The 23,005-nt window shown below is 45.5% G+C and overlaps 1 protein-coding gene, 1 long non-coding RNA gene and 2 other non-coding genes across 5 annotated transcripts in view; 3 read left to right on the top strand and 1 right to left on the bottom strand.

The window, feature by feature from the left end:
* Positions 1-7,899: 7,899 nt before the first annotated feature.
* On the top strand, positions 7,900-8,752 carry LOC115845360 (uncharacterized). Its single transcript, XR_009560306.1, has 2 exons — positions 7,900-8,464; positions 8,663-8,752. It is a non-coding gene; the product is annotated as an uncharacterized lncRNA (long non-coding RNA).
* Positions 8,516-8,585, top strand: LOC115845478 (small nucleolar RNA SNORD104). Its single transcript, XR_004036469.1, has one exon. It is a non-coding gene; the product is annotated as a small nucleolar RNA SNORD104 (small nucleolar RNA).
* Positions 8,753-8,781: 29 nt separating the features above from the next.
* Positions 8,782-8,918, top strand: LOC115845479 (small nucleolar RNA SNORA76). The gene has a single exon (XR_004036470.2). It is a non-coding gene; the product is annotated as a small nucleolar RNA SNORA76 (small nucleolar RNA).
* Positions 8,919-9,934: 1,016 nt separating this feature from the next.
* Positions 9,935-23,005, bottom strand: part of TEX2 (testis expressed 2) — a 105,469-nt gene continuing 92,398 nt past the window's right edge. Inside the window, exons 9-12 of one of the 2 annotated variants that reach the window (XM_030843320.3) lie at positions 17,566-17,691; positions 15,720-15,929; positions 13,301-13,421; positions 9,935-11,619 (exon numbers count right to left, since the gene is read on the bottom strand). In XM_030843320.3, the coding sequence (XP_030699180.2) occupies positions 11,497-11,619; positions 13,301-13,421; positions 15,720-15,929; positions 17,566-17,691 (580 nt within the window). In that variant the 3' untranslated portion in view covers positions 9,935-11,496. The remainder of the gene's footprint in view (positions 11,620-13,300; positions 13,422-15,719; positions 15,930-17,565; positions 17,692-23,005) is intronic. The other variant, XM_060290107.1, reaches the window with a different exon arrangement.

Below are 23,005 nucleotides of genomic sequence, written 5' to 3'. Positions count from 1 at the left end.
GAAGGAATATCACAGTTTGCAAGTTGGTAAAGGTGATAGGACTTGCACAACGTACAAGGCCAACTGTGAAAAGTGCAAGAATGTGAGAATAAACTCAGAAACAGAACTATGGTGTTCAAGAGAGATGGGTCTGGTGGAAGGAAGGAGGTGGGATGGACAGAGCAGGGAGGGCTTCATGGAAGAAGTGGTATCTGGGCTAGGCCTTTTGTCAGATTTGATAGGGAAAAGGAACAGTCTAGGGGGACAGGAGGACCTGAACAAAAGCCTGGAGAAGGGAAAGGACTGTGTGGCTTCATGGAAGCCCCAGCTGCCTCATTAGTGAGCTCGTGTGCTTGCTTCGACAGCACATACACTAAAAACAAGTGAGCTCATGCTCGACTTCTACCCAGAGGAGCAGCGGGAGATGAGGCAGGGCAGGCAGGATGGGCCGGTGGGTGGGGGCGTTAATGTCAGGCTGGGCTTTCTTAGCAAGCAGCAGAGTGAGATGGGACTGAAGGTACGCTTTGGGGGGAGAGTTCGGGCAAAAGACAGGCATTTGACAGACATCAGGAGCCGGTTAACAAGGGTTATTTGGGCCTTAATCTAGAGCAAGAAAAGGAAGGGGGGACCAGGGCTGATACAAGAGACCTTGCCAAAGCAGGATGGAAAATATTTGACTGGTGCAGTTAAACAAACAAGAAGATTCAGAAGGAATTCAACAACAGTTATCAAGTGTTTACCATGTTCAAGGGACCGTATTACCGAACTGAACTTGGGTCCACTTGCCTGCCTCAAAGCAAAGCCAATTCACTGACACCAGGTTGTGATGAAGGAAAGCATAGTGTTTATTTGCAGCTCGCCAAACGAGGAGTATGGGAGAGGCTCATGCTCAAAACTCCCTGTTATTGGCTTTCAGGGATGGGTTTTTAAGGCAACACTTGGGGTGAGGGCTTCAGGGTGCATGACTTTCTTCTGATTGGTTGGTGGTGAGGTAATAGGGTGACGTTTCAGGAATCTTAATCATCAACCTTCTGGTTTCAACCAGTTTGGGGTCTACCTGCTTTTGCTCAGCTTATAGTCACCATCCTCCACTTGGGTGGGTGGTCTAATTTCCTGCAGAACTCAAAGATATGTGTGTCAGATCATTACGTACCTCCCCTGAGGAGGAACTAGGACTCTGTTTTATTGCTGAACTGTTGTCATTACTTTTCCTGTTTAACTGATTTTCCTTTGTTTCTGCATTCCTTCACTTCCCTAATTCCCAGGTCCTGCTCAGTTTCAGCTGTTCTCACCATGGAGGGAGCAAGTGAACAGGAATTAGGGCCCGCCTTGGAAAAAGGGCAGATATGCTAGGTGGTACTGGCTCTGCCCTAGTGGGCACCTACCCTGGTGAGGCCAATCATTCTACTCTACTGTGGTAGCTAAGTTTCCAAAGATGGCCCCAAACAATACTTTCCCTCCTTATAAGCCATGCTGCTCTTCCCATCAAAAGTAAGAGCTATTTCCCTTCCCTTTGAATCTGGACTGTCCCCGTGACTGGTTTTGACCGTAAGTGACATTCTGAGACCTCCCAGCCCAAGTTTAAAAGGCAAGGCAACTTCCATTTCCTTCCTCTTGGAATCTAGCTGCCATCTTGGGAGACGCCCAAGCCACACTCAGGCCACACGGAGGAGAATGGAATTGCTTTAATCAACAGCTCCCAGCTGCCAGCCATCTAGGTGAGCCATTTTGGCTGTTTCAGCCCAATCAGGCCCCAGGGTGACCACATGGAACAGAAGTCCCTCTCGGCTGAGACCGTAAGCAGAGAGGGGAGGGGGTCTCCAGAGAAAGAGAACCAGGCATGGCTTTCTTGACATAAGAGAAGCCATTGCTGGCCTAAGCTATTTTGTGATCTTCTAAGCCTGGCCACAATGCTTGCCCTTGAACAGGTCTCAGTAATTAAAGATCTTAAGGCAAGTGAGGGAATGCAGGAGCAAAGGAAACACCGTCAAGAAAAAATAGTTCAGTGATAAAACAGAGTCCTAGTTCCTCCTCAATGGACATACATAACAATCTGGTACGGTCTTTTGAGTTGTTCTACAGGAATTTAGGCCCCCACCCAGGTGGAGGATGGCTAAGACCCCAGACTGGTCTGAACCTAAGGAATGATGTTAACTTTTTCTGACCTTTGTGCCTTCAGTCAACTAAAGCTTGGACTCTGTCAAACTTTGCCCCAATTCTGTGCTGAATTCTCCTCTACTCAAGGCCCTTCATGAATATGCACACACTGCCCCAGCCTCTTCATGAATATGCATATGCTGCACCAGCCTCTTCATGAATATGCATATACCCTTAACTTAAAATTTCCCCAGTTTTGCTGCTTGGGGAGACACTGCTTTGTGAAATTTCCCCAGCATTCTCCTTACTTGCTGCAAGTAATAAATCCTTCTCCCAGTCTTTGGCTTGGTTGTGTCTTTTGGCTTGACAGCTACCAAGAGGCAAACCCTGTTTTCAGTTAACAAGGCTAGTTAACTCACAGATCTGTGAGAGATAATAAAATGGCTGTCGTTTTAAACCACTAAGTTATGTAGTGGTTTGTTGTGCAGTAGTAGTTAACTAAAACAGCTGCCCATCTGACCAACTTTACTTGACCCATGGGTAGGCTTGTATCCAATCTGGCCCCAACTAGAGGCAAGAAAAGAGACTCGTTTCCTTTTTACCGGCAAGGCCGGGAGGTGTGAGGCCCAGGAGCTGCCTCCATCGTGTAAAGAAAGCCAACACAAAAGAAAAAAGTTGACAAGAGAAGCACAGATGCAGTCAAGGAACCCTGGACAAGCTTAAGTTCTGATTCTAGTTGGCTTGACATCAGCCTGCACAGCTCTTCTTCCCCTATTTAAACAAACCTTCCCCTATTTATCCCAGCTAGTTTGAGTTGGGTTTCCATCACTTACAACCAATAATCCCTGATTAAAGTGCTAGCTCAACATTTCTAAGAGGACTAAATCAACAATATACATGACTACACCTGGCCCATGACCTACACTAAAGATATCATTTTACACTCACCATATTGGCAAACGTATAAAAAGTGTGACAATATCAAGAGCTGGTGAGGGTGGAGGCCAATGTGGTAGTGCAGATTAGAGCCTCCACTTTGGAAAATAAGTTGCTATTATCTGGAAAGTCGGAAACGTGCTTACCTAGCAGTTGTGCTTGTGTGCGTACCCCAAACGATCTTTTGCACACACACGAGAATATTCAGAGCAGCTCTGTTTGTCATACTAAAAACTGGAAGATATTTTAAACATCTAACCCAAAGAGGAGAGATGTATAAACTGCAGTGTAATTGTGTACTGGGATGCTACACAGTAGTGAAACGGGTCACATTCCTACAATTCCTGGTTGCATTACATACAACATGAAGGTCACCAATATTAAGCAATAAAAAGAGCAAGTCACAGAAGAATATATACAGTATATTCTATTTCTATAAAGCTCAAAGGCAAAACTAAATAATATACAAATATATGAAGCGGGGCTTCCCTGCTGGTGCAGTGGTTGAGGGTCCGCCTGCCGATGCAGGGGACACGGGTTCCTGCCCCGGTCCGGGAAGATCCTACATGCTGCGGAGCGACTGGGCCCGTGAGCCATGGCCGCTGAGCCTGCGCGTCCGGAGCCTGTGCTCCGCAACGGGAGAGGCCGCAACAGTGAGAGGCCTGCATACCGAAAAAAAAAAAAAAAACAAACAGTAGAGCCCGAATAATGTGGAACCCTAGTACATGATAAAAGTGGCATCTCAAACCACTGTTTCAAAAATGGGCTTTTAAAAAATTAATTAATTAATTTTTGGATGCATTGCTGCACCTGGGCTTGCTTTAGTTGAGGCGAGCAAGGGCTGCTCTTCATTGCAGTGTGCTGGCTTCTCTTGTTGCAGAGCACGGGCTGTAGGTGCGCAGGTTTCAGTAGTTGTGGCATGCAGGCTCAGTAGTTGTGGCTCACTGGCTCTAGAGCACAGGCTCAGTAGTTGTGGTGTACAGGTTTAGTTGCTCCGTGGCATGTGGGATCTTCCTGGACCAGGGCTTGAACTCGTATCCCCTGCATTGGCAGGCAGATTCTCAGCCACTCCAAACTCCGGAACTCCACACTCCGGAGGCCCTCCTTTCCACATGCTGCCTCTCCCCTTCCCTCATTCATTTATTTTTATTTATTTATTTATTTTATTTTTTGGCTGTGTTGGGTCTTCATTGCTGCACACAGGCTCTTCTCTACTTGTGGTGAGCAGAGGCTACTCTGTTGTGGTTTGCGGGCTTCTCATTGTGGTGGCTTCTCTTGTCCCCAAGCACAGGTTCTAGGTGCACGGGCTTCAGTAGTTGCAGCACGTGGGCTCAGTAGCTGTGGCGCAGGGGCTTGGTTGCTCCACACCGTGTGGGATCTTCCTGGATTAGGGATCAAACCCATGTCCCCTGCATTGGCAGGCGGATTCTTAACCACTGCACCACCAGGGAAGTCCCTAGGCAGTAAATTCTTGTTGCTTTTCTATTTTATGTATACTAAGTTTGTATCTGTTAATTCCATACTCCTAATTTGTCTCTCTCCCTTTTGATAACCATAAATTTATCTTCTGTGTCTTTGAGTCTGTTTCTGTATATACATTCATTTGTATTATTTTTTTAGAGTCCACATATAAGTGATATCATATAGTCTTTGTCTTTCTCTGACTTATTTCACTAAGCATAATATTCTTTAGGTCCATCCACACTGCCACAAATGGCAATATTTCATTCTTTTTTATGGCTGAGTAATATTCCACTGTGTGTATGTATGTATGTATGTATGTATGTATGTGTGTGTGTATATATATATATATATATATATACCACAGCTTCCTAAACCATTTGTCTGTTGATGGGCACTTGGGTTGTTTCCATGTCTTGGCTATTGTAAATTGTGCTGCTATGAACAATGGGGTGCATGTATCTTTAAATAAGTTTTTTAAAGGCAAATATTGTTGCATTGGGATAAACACTATCATCCAACCATATGCCTCATACAAAGGACACAGTAAGAATAAAATAACATGGAAAGGTTAGAAATAAACGGATGGGCAAACTTATATTAGAAAAACAAACAAAAAAAAGACAACTAATAATGCTAATGTGAGATAAATTAGAACTCAAGGCAAAAGACATAAATAACCTAGTTATTTTATACAGATATGTGTAATCCACCATGGAAATATTATCAGCCACAAACCATAATGAGAATAAATAGCATAGCCTCAAAATGTACAAACAAATAACAATAGAAATAATCATGGAAAATGACGGAAGCATATTTTTTATTTTAATTTTTTGTTTAAAATTTTTATACAAAATTAAATCTTTTGGGTGAACAGTTCTGAGTTTTGACAAATGCATAAAGTCCTGTAACCACCAACACAATCAAGATACAGAAAAAATCTATCACCCTCAAAAATGCCTTTGTGCTGCCTTTGTAGCCAAATGCTCCACACATCCCCAATCTCTTGGGAGTTCTTTGATCTGTTCTCCATCCTTATAGTTTTGTCTTTTCTATAATGTCATATAAATGGAATTACAGCATCTTTTGAGTCTGGCTCCTTTCCCACCGCATAACACCTCTGAGATTCTTCCATGTGTGACATGTGTTGATAGTTCATTCTATCTTTGGCAATATTTTAAGGCCAAGTAGCATTTGGTTGTAAGGATGTACCTCAGTTGCTTACCACTTACCTACTGAAGTGCTTTTGAGTGACTGCAGTTTTAGGGGATTATGAAAATGGTTGTACTATTTTGCATTCCCACACAGTAATGAAGAAAAGTTCTTGCTGCTTTGCATCCTTGCCTGCATTTGGTATTTGAAGCATGATCTTAACACTTCACTATTAATCAATGAGAATACATACACTCCCAATCAAGTATAAAATACAGAGAGAGATTTGGACAACATAATTAGAGCTAAGATTGAATTAATAATTTTTAAAAATTAATTAATTAATTTATTTATTTTTGGCTGCATTGGGTCTTTGTTGCTGTGCGTGGGCTTTCTTTTTTCTAGTTGAGGCGAGCGGGGGCTACTCCTTGCGGTGCGCAGGCCTCTCATTGCGGTGGCTTCTCTTGTTGCGGAGCACAGGCTCTAGGCACGCGGGCTTCATTAGTTGTGGCACGTGGGCTCAGTAGTTGTGGCTCACGGATTCTAGAGCGCAGGCTCAGTAGTTGTGGCGCACGGGCTTAGTTGCTCTGCGGCATGTGGGATCTTCCTGGACTAGGGCTCGAACCCATGTCCCCTGCATTGGCAGGCAGATTCTTAACCACTGCGCCACCAGGGAAGCCCCAAATTAATCAATATTTCATGTCATTATCTGTACATGATAGTGAAAACATCTCTACTTCAAGAATCTGTGGAACATTTATAAAAGCAGATCATATTCTAGGCTACAAAGAAAACTTTAATTCATTTCCCAATGTAGAAACCGTATGACAGTGTAATAAATGTTGACTTAAAAACAAATGTTTGGGACTTCCCCGGTGGTCCAGTGGTTAAGAATCCACCTTCCAATGCAGGGGTGACGGAATCGATCCCTGGTCGGGGAAGTAAGATCCCACATGCCGTGGGGCAACTGAACCCGGGTGCGCCACGACTAGAGAGAAGCCCTCGTGCTGCAACGAAGATCCGGCATGCTGCAACTAAGACCCAATGCAGCCAAATAAATATTTTAAGAAAATGTTTCAGCAGCAATAGAAATAATCATTGTAGGTACTTCACTGGTGGTCCACTGGTTAAGACTCTGTGCTCCCAATGCAGGGGGCCCGGGTTCAATCCCTGGCCAGGGAACTAGATCCCACGTGCCACAGCTAAAAGAGCCCGCATGCTACAACTGAAAGATCCCATGTGCTGCAACCAAGACCCGGTGCAGCCAAATAAATAAATAAATATTTTGTAAAAAATCGTAAAGAAAAAAGATGTTGTCTGCCACTCCAGTTCTACAAGGAAATCAAGCCATTAGTCACTAAAGTCACCCACTGAGAGTGGGCCTATGGGGATTTCAGGATGGAGAAAAACAGGAAGCATTCTGTGCTTTGGATACTGCCCCTAGATAGTTAAGATACATATCTAAGGAAAATTTTCCACATCTCCTAGATTCTTGGACTAGATGTCTTTTCCCCAGCAAAAAAATTCATATATAGCCTGGCTCCTCCCTTACCTCTTGGGAACACTTTCCCATAGCTCTCCTATTGTCTCCTGGGCTACAGTCCTCAGTAAGACACTGAATAAACTCAACTCACAGCTCTTACATTGTGTGTTTTGGTTTTTCTTAAAGTCAACATCACACAGACGTTACAAAACACTTGCCAAAATAACTACTGTTTTGGATCAAAGAGGAATTTTAAAATTTAACTAAAGACTATGTAGCAAATAATGAAAATAAGAGTCCTATTCAACTACAAACTCAGGCTGAAATGCTTTCATTATTACAAAAAACCAATAAACTTTCCTTATTAAGTTAGGAGGAAAAAAGGAAAAGAATTCCCAAGGAAAACATATAAAGGAAGTAAAGATAACCAGATATTGTGCCCGTGTGTCTTCTGTTCCCTCTTCCAGTAAATCAAACCCAGAGGGCAGGGACATATTATTGACCACTTGTGAATATGCCTGGCTCACAGTATTAGCTCAATACTTAGAAGTACTTTCAGCTTTCCCAATGTTAGATCTTCTCTCCTTTGGGCTTCCAGTGTAGGCTGTTTATAGCTCTATCTTAGCATTTATTAAAGTATTGCAATCCATAAGTCTTCCACATCACACCAGTCCTTTAAAAACATATTTGTTTACCACTCAGAATGTGCCAGGTGACTGACATTGACTTATTTAAGCCTCGTACAACACTTTTTTTTTTCTCCTATTTTTCAGAAATTGAGGCTCAGAAAAGCTAAGTGATCAAGGCCACAGGGCTAATTCATCACAAAGTCAGGATTTGGTTGCACATCAGTCTACTTTCAAACACAAGGTCTTTCTACCGGAACAGGTTACTTTAAATTCAGGGACAAGACTAGTTTGTCACCTCAGCTCCTAGCCTAGCTCCTGGCACAGAATATTAAACAGGTTAGGCATTACTTGCGCCCTGCCGTTTGTAAGGTTTCGTTTTGTGTAGTACGGAGAAACGCACACTACTCACAGGCCGACGACCTACGCCGCGCAAAAAACCAGAAGAATTTAGGACACCGCGCAACTCTTAGACTTTCCTTGACGCCCATCTTTACGGCTGGCGTGTAACCGCTCTATACTCTGGAGGACTCAGTGAGCAGGGCCAATCATTAGGCCACATTATAGGCACGTGGCTGGAAGTTTGACTTGCTATTGGTTAATGGCGGTAAAGCCCGCCCAACCACCTCCGGTCTGCTTCTTTAAGTAGAAGCCCGGTTAGTTCCCTTTCCTTTTAGCGACTCCGAAGCGGTGAAGGTGAGATGGCGTGTGTTCTGGGCTGGGGCAGGTCTGTCCCCCTCTTTCGGGGCCTGGGAACCGGGTGGAGGGTGGGCGGCTGGCGGTGATGACATGCGAATTAAAGCACGTGTTAGACTGCTGACGCGGGTGATGCGAACTGGAGTCTGAGCCGGGCCGCTGAGGCGTGGGGGTGGGAAACGGGTTTGCGGGTATACCACCTTCTCACCCACCGCTCTCGTTCTTGCAGGTCCCGGCTAGGAGAAGGACGTCGCATCTCATTGTCCTCCCAGCTTTTCGACCTTTCCCCGAAGCCCCTCAATAAAATGGATTGATCTCAGCGACGGTGTCCATTTTGTTTGTCGCGATGCGCTGCCTTTGAGCCCCCGCCGCGCCTGCGCGTGGCGCCGGGGGTCAGGCTGCAGCGCCAGAGCAGCACGCGCTTGCGCATAACTGGGGCCGTCTTGCCCCCGCGGCGGCGGCCCTTTTAACCGCGAGCTACACTGCGGCACTGGGCTGCCGGGGTGGGGGGCTGGGGAAGGCGTCGGGGGTCCTGCAGTCTTTGCTTATTCCTGTGCCTGTCGTGTGAGTCCGAGTGTTCTCTCCGTGGAAATCAGTGAGACGGGCAGGTTCATTTAACCGCGGCGGGGAGGGCGTCTGCAGGGAGGGGAGATGAGAATCCGGCTGTGGCCTTAAACAGCTTGAGTGAAGGCTGTAGTGCACTTGACACGAACTGGTTCCCGGTCCTGAGCTGCATAGGCTGAACTCGTCTGGCTGAGGTGTGTTCGCGGACCACTTAGAAAAACCGCCGTTTAGGGTCAACTGCTCATGCCCCAGATAGCTTGAACAGCTCACAATGACGGTTTTGTGCATTGCGGGGCACAACATAGGCACCTGAATAAATGCACAATCACTCCTTCGTAATCCACATTCTAGGTGATAACGATCCCTCCTGGATTTAGGTGAAACGTGCATCATTTCTGAGTACAAGGCAGCACGTGTTGAAGGGCAGGTATGCACAAGTGCCATGTCTAGCCCCTTTGGTACTAAATGGAGGGGGTCCCAAGTTAGCAGGGTTAGTAGGCAGTTGGTGTAAACTCTAGCTCAGAAGCAGGGTTTTTTTTTGTGTTTTTTTTTTGTTTTTGCGGTACACGGGCCTCTCACTGTTGTGGCCTTTCCCGTCGCGGAGCGCAGGTTCAGCGGCCATGGCTCACGGGCCTAACCGCTCCGCGGCGTGTGGGATCCTCCCGGACCGGGGCACGAACCCGTGTCCCCTGCATCGGCAGGCGGACTCTCAACCACTGCGCCATCAGGGAAGCCCCAGAAGCAGGACTTTAAAAAATACGAATCGAGGATAATTAGCGCCTTCCTTGTATCAGGGTGTGGTCTACTTTGGATCCTCCAACAGGACGGGTCCAGTGACGGCCCAAGAAACAAGCTGCTACTGGCAGCTGAGGGCCCAGGTTTATGCTGTACCACAGTTTATTCTGTTCCTATTATCTAAGCAGGATCAAGTAGAAATGACTTAGATGCTTATCTAGTATTTGACATGAGACATTTATTTTGTGAAACAATGCAAGCGATTGTAAATCCCCACATACTATTTGATTAAGTGCAATAGGGTACAGTCATGTGTAATCTCTACACAATAGTGCATCTAGTCCTTTGCCTTTAATTATTGCACAAAAATTATAAGACCAGCGAACAAGACATGCGCACTGACAGGCAAATTGGCCTACACAATGAGAAATCAGAACAGTACACTGACTGGAATGGTCCGATAATTTAAGTCAAATGTTTTAATGGTACAGTTAAAGTAATCAAATATGTTTTTTTCAATATATTAATTTCTTTAAAGTCCCGTTCAGGCAAGGTGCTGTTGCTGTTTAAAAAGCCACTATTAGCTTTGTCCACAGATGTAAGTTGTCAAAAGTTAACCCAAGGTTAAGTTTGATGTTGAATGCAGCTTTAAACAATTAAAAAATTGTATTGAGTGTACTTCTCAAAGCAAATTACACAGTTTGAGAGAGCCCCGAAACCTGTAAACTAAATGTTCTGACACAAATGCACAAAATAGAGTTGGCAACGTTAAATGTCACGGTAATTTTGAGATCTGTAGTGTTTGATGCTGAGCAAACATCAGCATCGTCTTGACTCGAGATGATAGAGAGCAGTCTCCGGTTTTGGCCATCAGAAAAGGAAACTGCCCACAAAACATCCCAAACCAATCAGGTTAACAAAGCATTTAAGATGCCTCTTTAAAGCTTCCCAGAGCTCACAGCAAGTGCCAGGTGGAAGGACGGTGGCTCTGGCTTTCTGGCCCCACCCCAGTCCAGTCATTAGGTTTGTTTGATATTTCCACATATGCTCAAGTCTCAGGAAAACATTTGGGATTAGTCAGAAACCAGGCGATTGTACCTCCTTGGTAAAAGGTGTGGGATGGTTTGATCTCATGGCTTTGCCTAATGGTCACATAAATCCCACGGTTCCCGCCCCAGCTGATAGTGTGTTAGAGTGTATGTTCTATGGCTACTTGCTTCCAAAACGCACAATTGATAAGAAGAGTAAGTTGCTATGCATATCTTTTTATCACCAAAGAAATAGCTGACAAAATTCCACTCCCCACCCTCCACATGTGTAACCACACTGACGTTCTCTTGGTGTGGAGGGCTGCGTCACACAAACTGTAAAAGTGAGAAAACATTCCACTGCACTGGCTGCCTGAGAAAAAGCTTTGGAGGCATCAAGGAGGCAAGGGGAAGCCTTCCAGCTGTGCAGCTTCGCTCTTAATGTGCTCTTTTGCTGCCACAAAAACTGGTAGACTTAGAAAAGCCATGGTGGGGGTCACCTGTAATCTCTGGATCCACCGTGACGATCCTTCCAGTTTTCCTTTGCTGAGTCAAAGCTTTGCAGGAGGCAATCTGGACCCCATTCACTGGACACCTCCCAGTGGGATGGGCACCGGCAGGCAGAGGGCAGAAGCTGTGGCACGAGGAAAGGCCAGTGCTACAGCCCAGATGGCAGCCGAGAACCCCACACCTTGAGCTTCATCTCATAATACTGGGAACACCAGGTCTGCACCCATCACAGTTGATCAGCAGCCTCCACCAGTGGGTCTTTCAGGAGGCTGGAAGTGGAGCGAGGATCCATGGCTGAGTGCATGATAGGGATATAAACGTCGTCCATGTTTGGCATGACAAAAACTTTCTGTAGAAAGAAGGAACAGGCATGTGGAAGAATGCTCTTTTCTCAGAGTTGCCCTAGTGTGTTCTGATAATTTTAGGCTTTAGACTAGTTTTTAAAATACATATGAAACAACTTTTCCTACACATTCCAAACTAATTCCTCTATGATATTGAGAAAGCATTGAGGTATCACACCAGTGCACGAACACAAGAACCCAGTAAGTTCTGAGGAAGAAGCAGCCTTTGATTTCATGTACATGTAATAAAATGACTCATGAATTGATAAATAACATTAAGAGAATTAAGAGCGTAAGCTGCTCATAGTATTTCCAAATTACTATATCCAGAACACATATTCCAACACACATAAGCCAACTTATCCATTTAAATCCTAGCAACAAAAATGTAAGCTAAATTTTTGTTTTATCAAACCAGAACCAGTTAAAGCTACGTATGAAAGAAATCCTACTATAGTGAACACCCAAAGGATAATGAGTGATTGACAGTAATGGTGCTTTGCCTATCTGTTTATAAACTTATTTTATATAAGTGAATTTTGGCAATGTATTCAACTTCAGCAATGCTTTCTTCCAAAGCAAAAACAAAAACAGGCGGCCATGGGAGAATGCAAGCAGTTACCCTTCAACTTCCCAACTTGCCTCAAAAATACCATGCACCAAAGTTTGCCCCCTAAAAGAGATGACCCTAATATCCCAATACCCCTAAAAGAGATGACCCACCCAAATTCCTAATGCAGGATCTAGGGAGGTAAGAAAAAGGAAAAGAACTGAAGGCATGAGATTGTCTTTCCCCTAATTAGGTTCAAAGTACTTTTCCTTTTGGAGATAAGATTAAGCTTTCCATAGACTGGTTTTTAGTTATATTTAACCTATAGCTTTTAAATAATAAAAAATATATAATTTTAAAGGCAATAACTCAAAATATACTACTGCAAAAATAATACCGGTATTCTTCAAAAGCTGGAATTTACTACAAAGTAAATAGTCTGTTAATCCGTAAAACCTTAAACGACAACTATGCCTCAAAAACCTGATAAAAATTTGATAGAAACAGCTCATTCCAGGGCCTCAGCTACACTGCTATTTCCCTTGGTGGCAGAATTCAGAAGACAGGCTTAGAGAATGATCTCTGGCTTAGTCAACTCCAGAAGATCTCTAGACTACCCTAGAAGATCCACAGGGGAGGGACAGGCCTGATTCATCTTTGGACTTCCAGGGTAGGTGGTAGCTACACACAGAATGTTTGTTGCAACAAACAAACAATTCGTTTGTTGAAAACAAACCAAGCAAGATGGGTACCACACAAGGGCAGGAACCACCACAGCCCGCGTGCTACTAGCTGGCCAATTCCAGGCCCCACCCGGGGAAAAGTCCAAAGATAGCCCCAGCAGATGGACGGCTCGCCAGGCCTACTGGTACAAGACAGTCATTTTGCTCTTTGACCCCTACCTTTTGAGTTTCCTCTAAAGACTACTTCACAGGCTTCTGTGGATGAGTTTCAGAGTTTTTGAAACTGAACCTGAAACTTTACGCCTATTTGATCATATGTGTACTTTCCTGGGGTCCATAGCTTTCACGAGATTTTCCAAGGAGGATCCTGACCCACATGAAGTTCAGAACCTCTGTTCTACCCAGAGCCTTTAGAGCCTCAGCATGAAACACTAGATGACACTGCAGGTGTACCTGAAACTCTTGCTCCAGTTTCTTCTCTATCCAGTCTGTCACATGAACTAAAGTCACTTCTCTCTCTCCAAGTTTTGGCCGAGCTTTCAGCTCGATATGTGGTGGCTTCCGGAAACCATACCTTTTAAAGACGAGTAATAACCACATTTAGAATCAAAGAAAAGAAGTGGACAGTACCAAGAACAAACATTCCTCATTTACACAAGGCTTTATCACTACTTAAATGTTCTCTTCTTCCGAAACTCCCTTCTAAACAGCACCTCAGTGCAGCAAGTATGGATTGTGAGCGCCCTGTGGCCCTGGACCCAGGGCCGTGATGATCTGAGAACAGTTGTGACAAACTAAGAAAGCCAGGAAATGCCACCGGAAAAGTCCATGACCTGGGCATTGGTTCTTGTTTTTGTTTTTCCTAAAATGGAAAGGATCTTCTTTGTTTCGATTTTTATGAAAGTAGGATATGTCTGTTACAAAATCCAAAATATACAAGTGTATAAAGCAGAAAATAAAAGACATTCTCTGAGTCTCATAACCAAGACAGGACCACTGAGAGAAGTGGGATCAATTTTCCCCACACTCCTAATATGCATACGTAAACAGAAACGTTCTATAACCTGCTTTTTCATTCCACACTCCACACCATAATTATGGCTTCTCAGTGGAGCAGACTGGCACTCAGAATTGTTGGTAAGGTATCCAGTCAAGAGACTGTGTGTTATCAAACTAAAAACTTCAACCCATCATGGACCAATGTTTTAAAGAATCCAGGCACACCTCGGAGATACCGTGGGCTCAGTTCCAGATTACCACAATAAAGCTAATTACTGCAATAAGGTGAGTCACGTGAATTTCTGGTTTCCCAGTGCATATAAAAGTTATATTTACACTATTCTGTAGTCAATTAAGTGTGCAAAACAATGTACATATCTCAATTGAAAAACACTTTATTGCTAAAAAAATGCTAACCATCATCTGACAATGCAGGGTTGCCACTAACCTCCAATTTGTAAAAAACACAATATCGGCAACTACAAGAAAGCAAAGCATAGTAAGATGAGGTCTGCCTGTACAATAAAAATGGCAAATTGCTATGAATGTTTCTAAACACTCTCAATATCTATACGTATCTTTGTGGATTAATAACAAACAGTTCAGCACTCGAGCATGCGCTGCGTGGCACTAGCCTAGAGGTCTCTAATTTTAACTCCCATTGAGCAGTGGCATTTGTAACTCCTAAGTCAAAGCTTGGAAGAGGAAGAAACGTATCAACTCTTACTATTTAAAAAAGATTTGTTATTAGGCTTGGAAAAATGTACAGTAAGTTACTTATTAACTGGTTATTTTTGGATGGTAAGGTTACAGGCTTTTTTTTTCTGTTTTCTTCATGTTCTTCCAGTGAAAACAGTACTTTTTAAAAATAAAATCTAAAATGGTATTTTAAAGTTTTTACTGGGAAACACCAATATCATCATTAAATGATCAGTCAATTAAAAAATCCTTTTGTGATCATTCCTACAAGCCCTTCTGAACACTAAGGCTGTGTACCAGCATGCTGGTTTCACTCTATAACAGAACAGAGCTATCTTTTTCACACGACTGTAGCTTATGGTACAAAGAGGTCTTTTATGCAATCCCTGTATACCCTTATGCACATTTGAATGTCAATTTAAAATTGAGATTTATAGATAGTGATTTTCTTCTGCTGGGCCCATGAAAAATTTATTTCAGTGATTCTCAATCCTAGCTTAGTCCCCCCAACTGCTGAATCCTGGGGGCTGGGCTGGGCATAGCTTTAACAAGTCACCCAGGTGACTGTGATATGCAGGTGGAGTTAAGACCCACTGGTTCAGTCCAATGATAACTCTCTGGGTAGACCTTCTACCACAGTTACCAAGCACACATGCTCCTGCCTCCTTAACATCCAGATCTGACCTGGGGAAGTCTTCCCTAACCACCCAGGACTCTGCTGGATGTGTGATCCCCATCTGTAAGGTGGGCATAACGATGGCCCTATCTCCGCAGGATGCTGTGAGGACTGGCCAGGTGAAGCAGTTACACCCCAGGCTAGGCAGAGAATAAGAGGTCTACAAATGATAGCTGTTCTCACTGGTAGAAAGGGTTGGCTTGAGAGAGGAGGAAGACCAAGAATAGAAACAGCTCATCCCAATAACAGCTCATTCACCAATAACCTTAACTCTTCCTAACGTGTGAAGATGAGTCTTTATATGTGAATTAACCACTCACAGTAGAAGACAGAATCAGATTTACAACTAATGTTAAGGTTCCATGAAAAACGTTTGGAAGTGCTTCTTCCCAGGAGAAGGTACTTTCCATAATGTCAAGGATCAGCAATTTTTATGGGATTTTTAAGGTCACGCAAGAAGGGGAATCACTGGCTGACCCCGAGGGGCCCTCTACGCACCATATTCGGTCAGTCGGGGGAGGTGGAATGTTGACCGCCAAGGTTCCTCTACATTCTTGTACTTCTACAGTTAGCAGCAGTGGTGTATTGGAGACTTCTTCAATCTTCTTTTTAATGAACTCTGTCTCCGTTGCTTTTTGGAAATATTTTGACTTGGTAATTTTATCAACAAACCTCATAATCTTACTTGTTCGGTGACCTCCAACATACCTTTAAATGAGGGACACAGACGGGTGTTAGTACAGATTTTGTTCCTTCACAAACAAGTTGGTGGCTCTGTGTTCACCTGACTTTAGACCTGAGTTTCTCAACTGCAGCACCACTGACACAGTGGACTGGGCGATTCTTTGTTGTGGATGTTGCCAGATGTTTAACAGCATCCCTGGCCTCAGCCTACTGGATGTCAATAGCACGTTCCCCCACAGATATGACAATAAAAAATGTCTTTGGACATGGCTAAATGTCCCTGGGGGGGACAAAATAACCCCCAGGTGAGAACTACTACTTTATTTATTTTTAAATTTAATTTAATTTATTTATTTTTGGCTGCGCTGCATGGCATGCAGGATCTTAGTTCCCCGACCAGGGATCGAACCTGTGCCCCTGCAGTGGAAGCACGGAGTCTTAACCACTGGACCACCAGGGAAGTCCAGAGAACTACAACTTTAGACAAGGTGCAGACATCAGATAGAGCCTGAGTCTTGACAATGGCGAGTCAGACCAAGTTCTCACAGTGCAAGCAGGGAAGGCATCTCACCTGCTCTCCTTTATAACCTTCAAATACTGAATATAAATCCAGTGTCCTCTGAGCAAAATCTCACCATCTCTACATAGCAAATAAGAAATCAGGCTGCATTAACACGGCCACAAAACACAGTAAAACATCTGCCTTTTAGATGGTGTCACAGCGACTCTGAGCAGCAACGACTTGTCAAAGGGCTCAGGAGCATCTAAAGAAAAAAGCTGCATCCAGCTGATATGCCAGCAGCCCAGGAAAGCAAGCTCTCCTGTATCAGGTCATATCTACCTAAGACTGCCCTATGAAGAGAGGATATTTGCTCTTAAAACCCTCCACAGTTCCAGAGTGTCAGGAATAGTATGGGTATGTGTGTAGGCAAAAGCAATTATTCTTAAGAAGGTCAGGTGGGGAGAGTTTAAATAATGCACACAAACTTTAGTCCCAATTCCTCAAACATCTAGATTCTCTTTTCATCTTCTGTAGGATTTCAAAAGTGAATAGGTTGATATTTTCTTACAAATACTTCTGAATCACCTGGTTTCTTTATCATTTTAGTTTCTTCACTCACTTTAAGTAATTAAAAGATCCTTACAGAGAGGCAGCCTAAGCACTTTGATCATTCAGCAGTCCAAGTAACAGGCAAAGGGAGCCACCAAAATGTAGTTCATGATCCAAAAGATCAGCTAAGTGACCCACGTTTCCAAAATTCACCGAAGAAATCACCTGAATGTTTCAACATTGTAGGAGCTAAAAGCTCAACAGCAGCAAGTGTGACCCGCCAGAAGGTAAGTAATGCTCCCTATCCACACCAGGGGGAGCTGTTGTGTAATCTGTGCTCCTTGTGATAAACACGCCCTTCAATTCTCTGTTATTTATTCCAGCGGCCCAAGAAAACCATTTTGGTCTGGGCCCTCTTAATTAGGGAAAGCTATTCAGGTCTTTTGCTTTGGGGCATGAAATTTTATCCCACTGGCTTTTAGTTATTAATGCAAAAATCATTCACTCAAAGTGAAGGAGGAAGGAAGATCAGAGAGGAAAAGACAATAAAAGCTCACTCCCAACTTGCAGCCCCGACCCCTGAGGACCCCAGAAGCTGGATCCACTCACCCTTCAGCCCCTGGGAGAAGCGGTTTGTCTCCTGCGCCAGGCTCTGGTGCGTCGTCTTCGTCAGAGGAGCCAGCACTGGAGGACTCCTCGTCGCTGTCGGCCAGACAGAAGGCCCTGGGCCTGCAACTGATCAGGGCAGAGTCACCACGGCAGCTGGCCCAGCGCCAGGCTCCACCGCCACCACTGCTACCGCGTCATCACTCTCCCCCACCCAGCCCAGACAGAAGAGGCCCAATCCGAGAGTCCTCGGATTGGCCTGGTCCTCCCGGAGACCCTTCAGTGCCAAGTCCCCGGCAGGACCGCAGAGGACTTGGGCCTGAAGGGCTGGATTCTGTGCATGCGTCAGAAAGACAGGTGATGCGAGTGTGATGCAGTCCACACAAAATGCAGTGATCTCGTCAACAGTGCAGCGTAGCCAATGGGAGGGTGAGTGGAAAGAGCGATGGTTGCACGGGGGAGGGGACAGCTCATGTTGGTGCCATGACCACCTCACAGATGACGGGGATGTTCAGGCAAGTCCCCTGACTCTGGCTGAGTTCAACAACTATGCTTTTTGGCTTAGTTTCCTCCTGTTAGTTTTGGCTCAAGACTCCTTCCTAGTGAAATTACGTATCCTAGCCCACACCTGCCCCAGCTCCTGAAGGTCACAGAAAAAGCCAACAACCAACAAATCTCAAGGGACTCTAGGAAGCAACTGACATGAGAACCCAGGAACTTTTCAAGAAAAGTACTAATTTAAAACCGATTTTTAGGGCTTCCCTGGTGACGCAGTGGTTAAGAATCTGCCTGCCAATGCAGGGGACACAGGTTTGAGCCCTGGTCCGGGAAGATCCCACATGCCGCAGAGCAGCTAAGCCCATACGCCACAACTACTGAGCCTGCGTTCTAGAGCCCGCAAGCCACAACTACTGAAGCCCGCGCGCCTAGAGCCTATGCTCCGCAACAAGAGAAGCCACCGCAATGAGAAGCCCGCGCCCCGCAAAGAAGAGTAGCCCCTGCTCGCCACAACTAGGGAAAGCCCATGCACAGCAACAAAGACCCACTGTAGCCAAAAATAAATAAATTTATATTTAAAAAACCACGTTTTTAAAATGAAGTAATAAAAAACTTCACCAAAGAGCAATGTCCCTCGTTAATCTTTCCAGGGTAGAGCCTCAGTTTCCACTGGATCGCTGGCAGCAGCCATTGATCAAGGTTTCCCTGTGAGGGCCCTGGGGGTTCCTGGCCAAGCTTGGGCCCCAAAGAAGGCAGCTCCCTCCCTGGATGGTGGCTTTGCTTCAGAGAGGCAGAAAGCAGGGCCCATCTCTGAGGCTCAGAGACTTAATGGGGACAGAATGAACACAATTAAGCTACCAAATGGTCACTAGGCAGAGCGTGGGCCTCGTATTTTTTTTTTTTTTTTTTTTTGGTTGCATTGGGTCTCAGTTGCGGCTCACAGGCTTCTTAGTTGTGGCACGTGGGGGCCTTGTATTTTTGATAAGGAGAAAAATCACCAGGACAGGGGAAGGCAGCGCAGCTTAGGTCCCATCTTCCTGCGGGCGTAACCCTTTGGGGTTTTCCTTGGGCCACCAGAAGCCCACGGGGGCAGTCATCTCCTGGCCAACAAGGGCCAAGGGCACCCAAGGGCAGAGCACACCCGCCAGTGTGGACTTGAAGGCCCAGCAGAGGCCCCAGCACTGGGAAGAGGGCACTGAAATCTCCGCCCTGAAACAGGAGCCCGGCTGTAAGAGGACCGAGCACAAATGTCCTCCCTGGCAGGACACCCGGATCCTCCTTGATCCTGGCCCTGAAACATTAGAGCCAGCGCTCTAGCCAACAGGCTGGAGCACAGCGTTAAAGGGAAACTCCCTCTGCAGACACAAAGGCCTCTTGTCCCCGGCCACGGGGACAGCACCCGACTCCTCCTTCTTCCGTCAGAAGCCAGGCTAGTCCAGGAAATGCTCACGTGTGTGTGCTGGTCACAAAACCATCTCAGCGCTTTCCAGGGTTAGGCAGCCCTCACAGAGCTCTGCTTTTACATAAAAGGTAAAATATGATTCCCAAGAAAGCCTGCACTGGGTCTTGGGACGAAGAAAGTCAGGGAGCTAAGTCCCCAAAGATAACACGACCATCTCAGAAATCTATCTTACTTCTCCATCAGTAAAACGACTGCGCTCCCTGGCTCAGACCTCGTGCTGCCAGGTAAGGAAGGTACAGAGCACAAAAGGCTGCCTCAGCATCCTGGACCACAGTGAGACCCGCAGAACCACTGTCCCCTTCTGTCCCCACTGGTATTTGTCATCTGGCAGCCTCCAGACCTGGGGCAGAAGATGCCAAAGGCTGAGCACTGCAGTGAGCTCTCGGGTTCCTGAATTAATCCTCCACAGGACAAAGAACAGGACAAATTTTGTGGCTTGAAGTTAATCATTTAGACAATGCTCTGTCAGTTAAAACAGATCAGATGACATGAAATTCTGACTGTGACCAAATGGTACCTCTCCTCTCGGCATAGGGGGCTGTACTATGCAGCACCCAATACTTACTAATTAAAAGTGTAATTAAATATTTGGCAGATATTCAAGTTTTATCACCGAACATGCATTTTGTGATCTCAACCTTATGATGAATTTCAGAGAAAGACACCCTGCACATTCTTATATAAGATGTGCTAGAACACGATAAGCCTACTTTTTTAAACACACCTTAGAATTCGAGATAAGTGTAATATCCTTTCAAGAGTCACTTTAAAGGGCTTATTCCAGTTTTGCTGCCTCTGCTAAAAATCTTTTTGGAAATGCGCTTGCAGTCGGACACATAAGAAAAAGTGCGTTATTTTATCACTGATACTCTCTGTCTTGAACAAAACATTTAATTTCTTAGTCTCATAATCACCATCACCTCTGAACGACGTCTGGCAATTTCTCAAAGATCCAATCCATCTAGAAAGTAGGAAGATTTGCTGTCACTCAGAATACTTAAAGGAATGTCACAGACTCCGGAGGCAACTCTAAAAAGCAGCTCCAAAAAATGCTTTAAGTGAAGGGTGCATAATTAGATTAAACAGCCCAGTGAGGACTGCTTGGAGGGGGACCACGCTCACGAAAGTGCATTCGTTTCCTTTAACAGAAGTCGGGCCCATGTATCTGCCACACACACGTGCACGTACACCCCCAGAGCTAGACTGAGTCACGGCGTGGGTGACAAGCACTGGGCTCCCAGAATATCAGGGCCTCGGGGCGGGGTGGTGGACCCGGGTACACCGGGGACTAGCGGCCCAATACAGGGGTTGGGGTGGGGGCCCCATGCAGGGACTTGCACGCCAGCCCAGGCTGCCGTGGTAGAGCACGGACGGGCCAAGGGCCTTCCAGGAAACGCCCGCCCCGATGTGCATTTAAAGAGCAGCCAACGAGCCGCACATTCCCCTTCCTGACTCGCTTAGGTCCCCTTCAGGCCAATTCCTAAAGTTCAGACTGCCCAGCTCACCACCTGAATTCCATTTTGAGTGTCTATCGCCCCAAAGTCACTGTAACTACAATGTGTAACAAGAAGACTATTCGGGAAATACAAAGACTCAAGGAAAAATGTCTGCAAATATAAAGGGTACCCACATTTCAAAGGGAAAGGCCTTCACTAGAGTGAAGCGACACAGACTTCAGTTTCTTACCACCAGCCTCAGGGTCCTTATAAACTTTCTACAGTAAGCAGGACTTCCCACAGGCTGAGCAGCACCTCCTCAGGTACTCCCCACGGCACAGTCATTTGCACACTTGAAGGGGGACAGACAAAAGCAGCGAGACAAAGCAGAGGCCCTGCCAGAGCAGGACGGCAGGGGACAAGCCCTTGCCCAGAAGTGAGGCCCTGAACAGGCGGCCACGGGCTAAAGGGAGGGCCTGGAGGAAAGGGCTGCCGCGGACCCACCACTCACACATGCTGCTCTAGGAGAGGCTTCCTCAAGGAAACCAAAGATCACACGCTCAGTAACAGCCACAGGTGCAGGGGCTCTGCCTCTCCTCTGGCATCCAGCCTCAGGGCGATTCCATAGCTCCTGACTGAGGAGGAGAAGTGATGCTAGAATCACTTCTGGGATCAGGCTCTTAGCTATGGATGGGCTTTTGAGAGGCTCTCGAAGCTCCCAGAAATTGTGAGCCAAATGGTGCATGTGTAGGCATTCTCTGGGGGAAGGATCCAGAGCTCTCAGATTCCCAAGGGGGTCCTTTATGCAAAAAAGGGTTAAGGGTTCATTTATCCAGGCGTTTTCCTCCCAAGTGCTTTGAGATTGTATTTTTCCTTGCTTTTAAAATTAAATGACAGCCAATTACACATCAACATAAAATTTAACACCCTCACAGGAAGAAGCAAAACATTTTATACCAGACTCTACTGGAAAAAAATGGTGCTTTAGATATATATTATAAATTAAATATAATACCATTATAATCCTAACGCAGAGGACTTTTTTCATGCAGTCTAGAGAAGCACTGCTTGCTCAGAAACGTGTCTGTCCTCCAATCAGCTGAGTTTATGAACTTGAAATTGTGCCAAGAGAGCTGCATGAATAACAGTGAACATGGAATGCCTCAGTGGCAAGGATCTCAGGGACCTGGCTGTGGTGGGGCCCTACCTGCTCCCAAGACCCCTCTTTCCAATGGAGTCCCAGCAGCCCTGGGCCAGCACAGGGCTGTTTCCAGAAACGGCTCCCTGCACAAATGCTCCTGACCGAAGTCTGCTCTGTCCTGCTCCCGGTTAGTCAGAGCTCATTTTCAAGACTGCTTCTGCCTAAGGTGCTTGGTTTTACTGGCAGCTGGTTCTGCAACTTTGCTGTCCCAAGGCTGGCCTGATGGCGCTCAGCTGGGCATGGCGTCGGGGTCGGGGCAGCTGGGGACAGAAGCTGAGTCTGACTAGAGGGCTAGATCAGGACCCCGGAAATACGAATCAAGGAAGTCTGTACGACTCTCCCCCCAGGAAAGCCTCTTAAATGCTCCTGATCTCAATCCACTCAGGTCTACAAACGGTGCCTTTATGTTGGGGAACATGATGAAAGGACAAGCTTCCTCGCGGTGTCACATGGGGCCGAATGAGGCTCAGCACTGATGGGGTATGAAATGCTACATGGAGGGCTGATCAATACCACTCACCGGAAAACACAATCCACAGATTGCCGAATCCAAACACATTTTAACAAAACAGTAGAAAAGTGAAAGGAAAATAGCACAGATACAGGTTAGACTGCATACAGCAAGTGAAATTCTCCAAAATTTAAAATATGAACATTTTCATTAAGTCACCTGGACAACTCGGAATCACCTTAGTGAAAGAACGTTCTCAAATGTATGATCCAACTCCCCCATCTACTGTGCTTTCACCACAAGTATGAATACAAGCATCAGGTCAGCATCATAATATAGCGAACATCTAAGAGCCTGTGTCTTATATTTATATTTAGATGCTGAGAAGGTGGCTC

This window comes from Globicephala melas, chromosome 20, assembly GCF_963455315.2.
Source record: "Globicephala melas chromosome 20, mGloMel1.2, whole genome shotgun sequence".
Taxonomy (NCBI): Eukaryota; Metazoa; Chordata; class Mammalia; order Artiodactyla; family Delphinidae; genus Globicephala; species Globicephala melas.
This window is presented reverse-complemented; position numbering and strand designations above follow the sequence as displayed.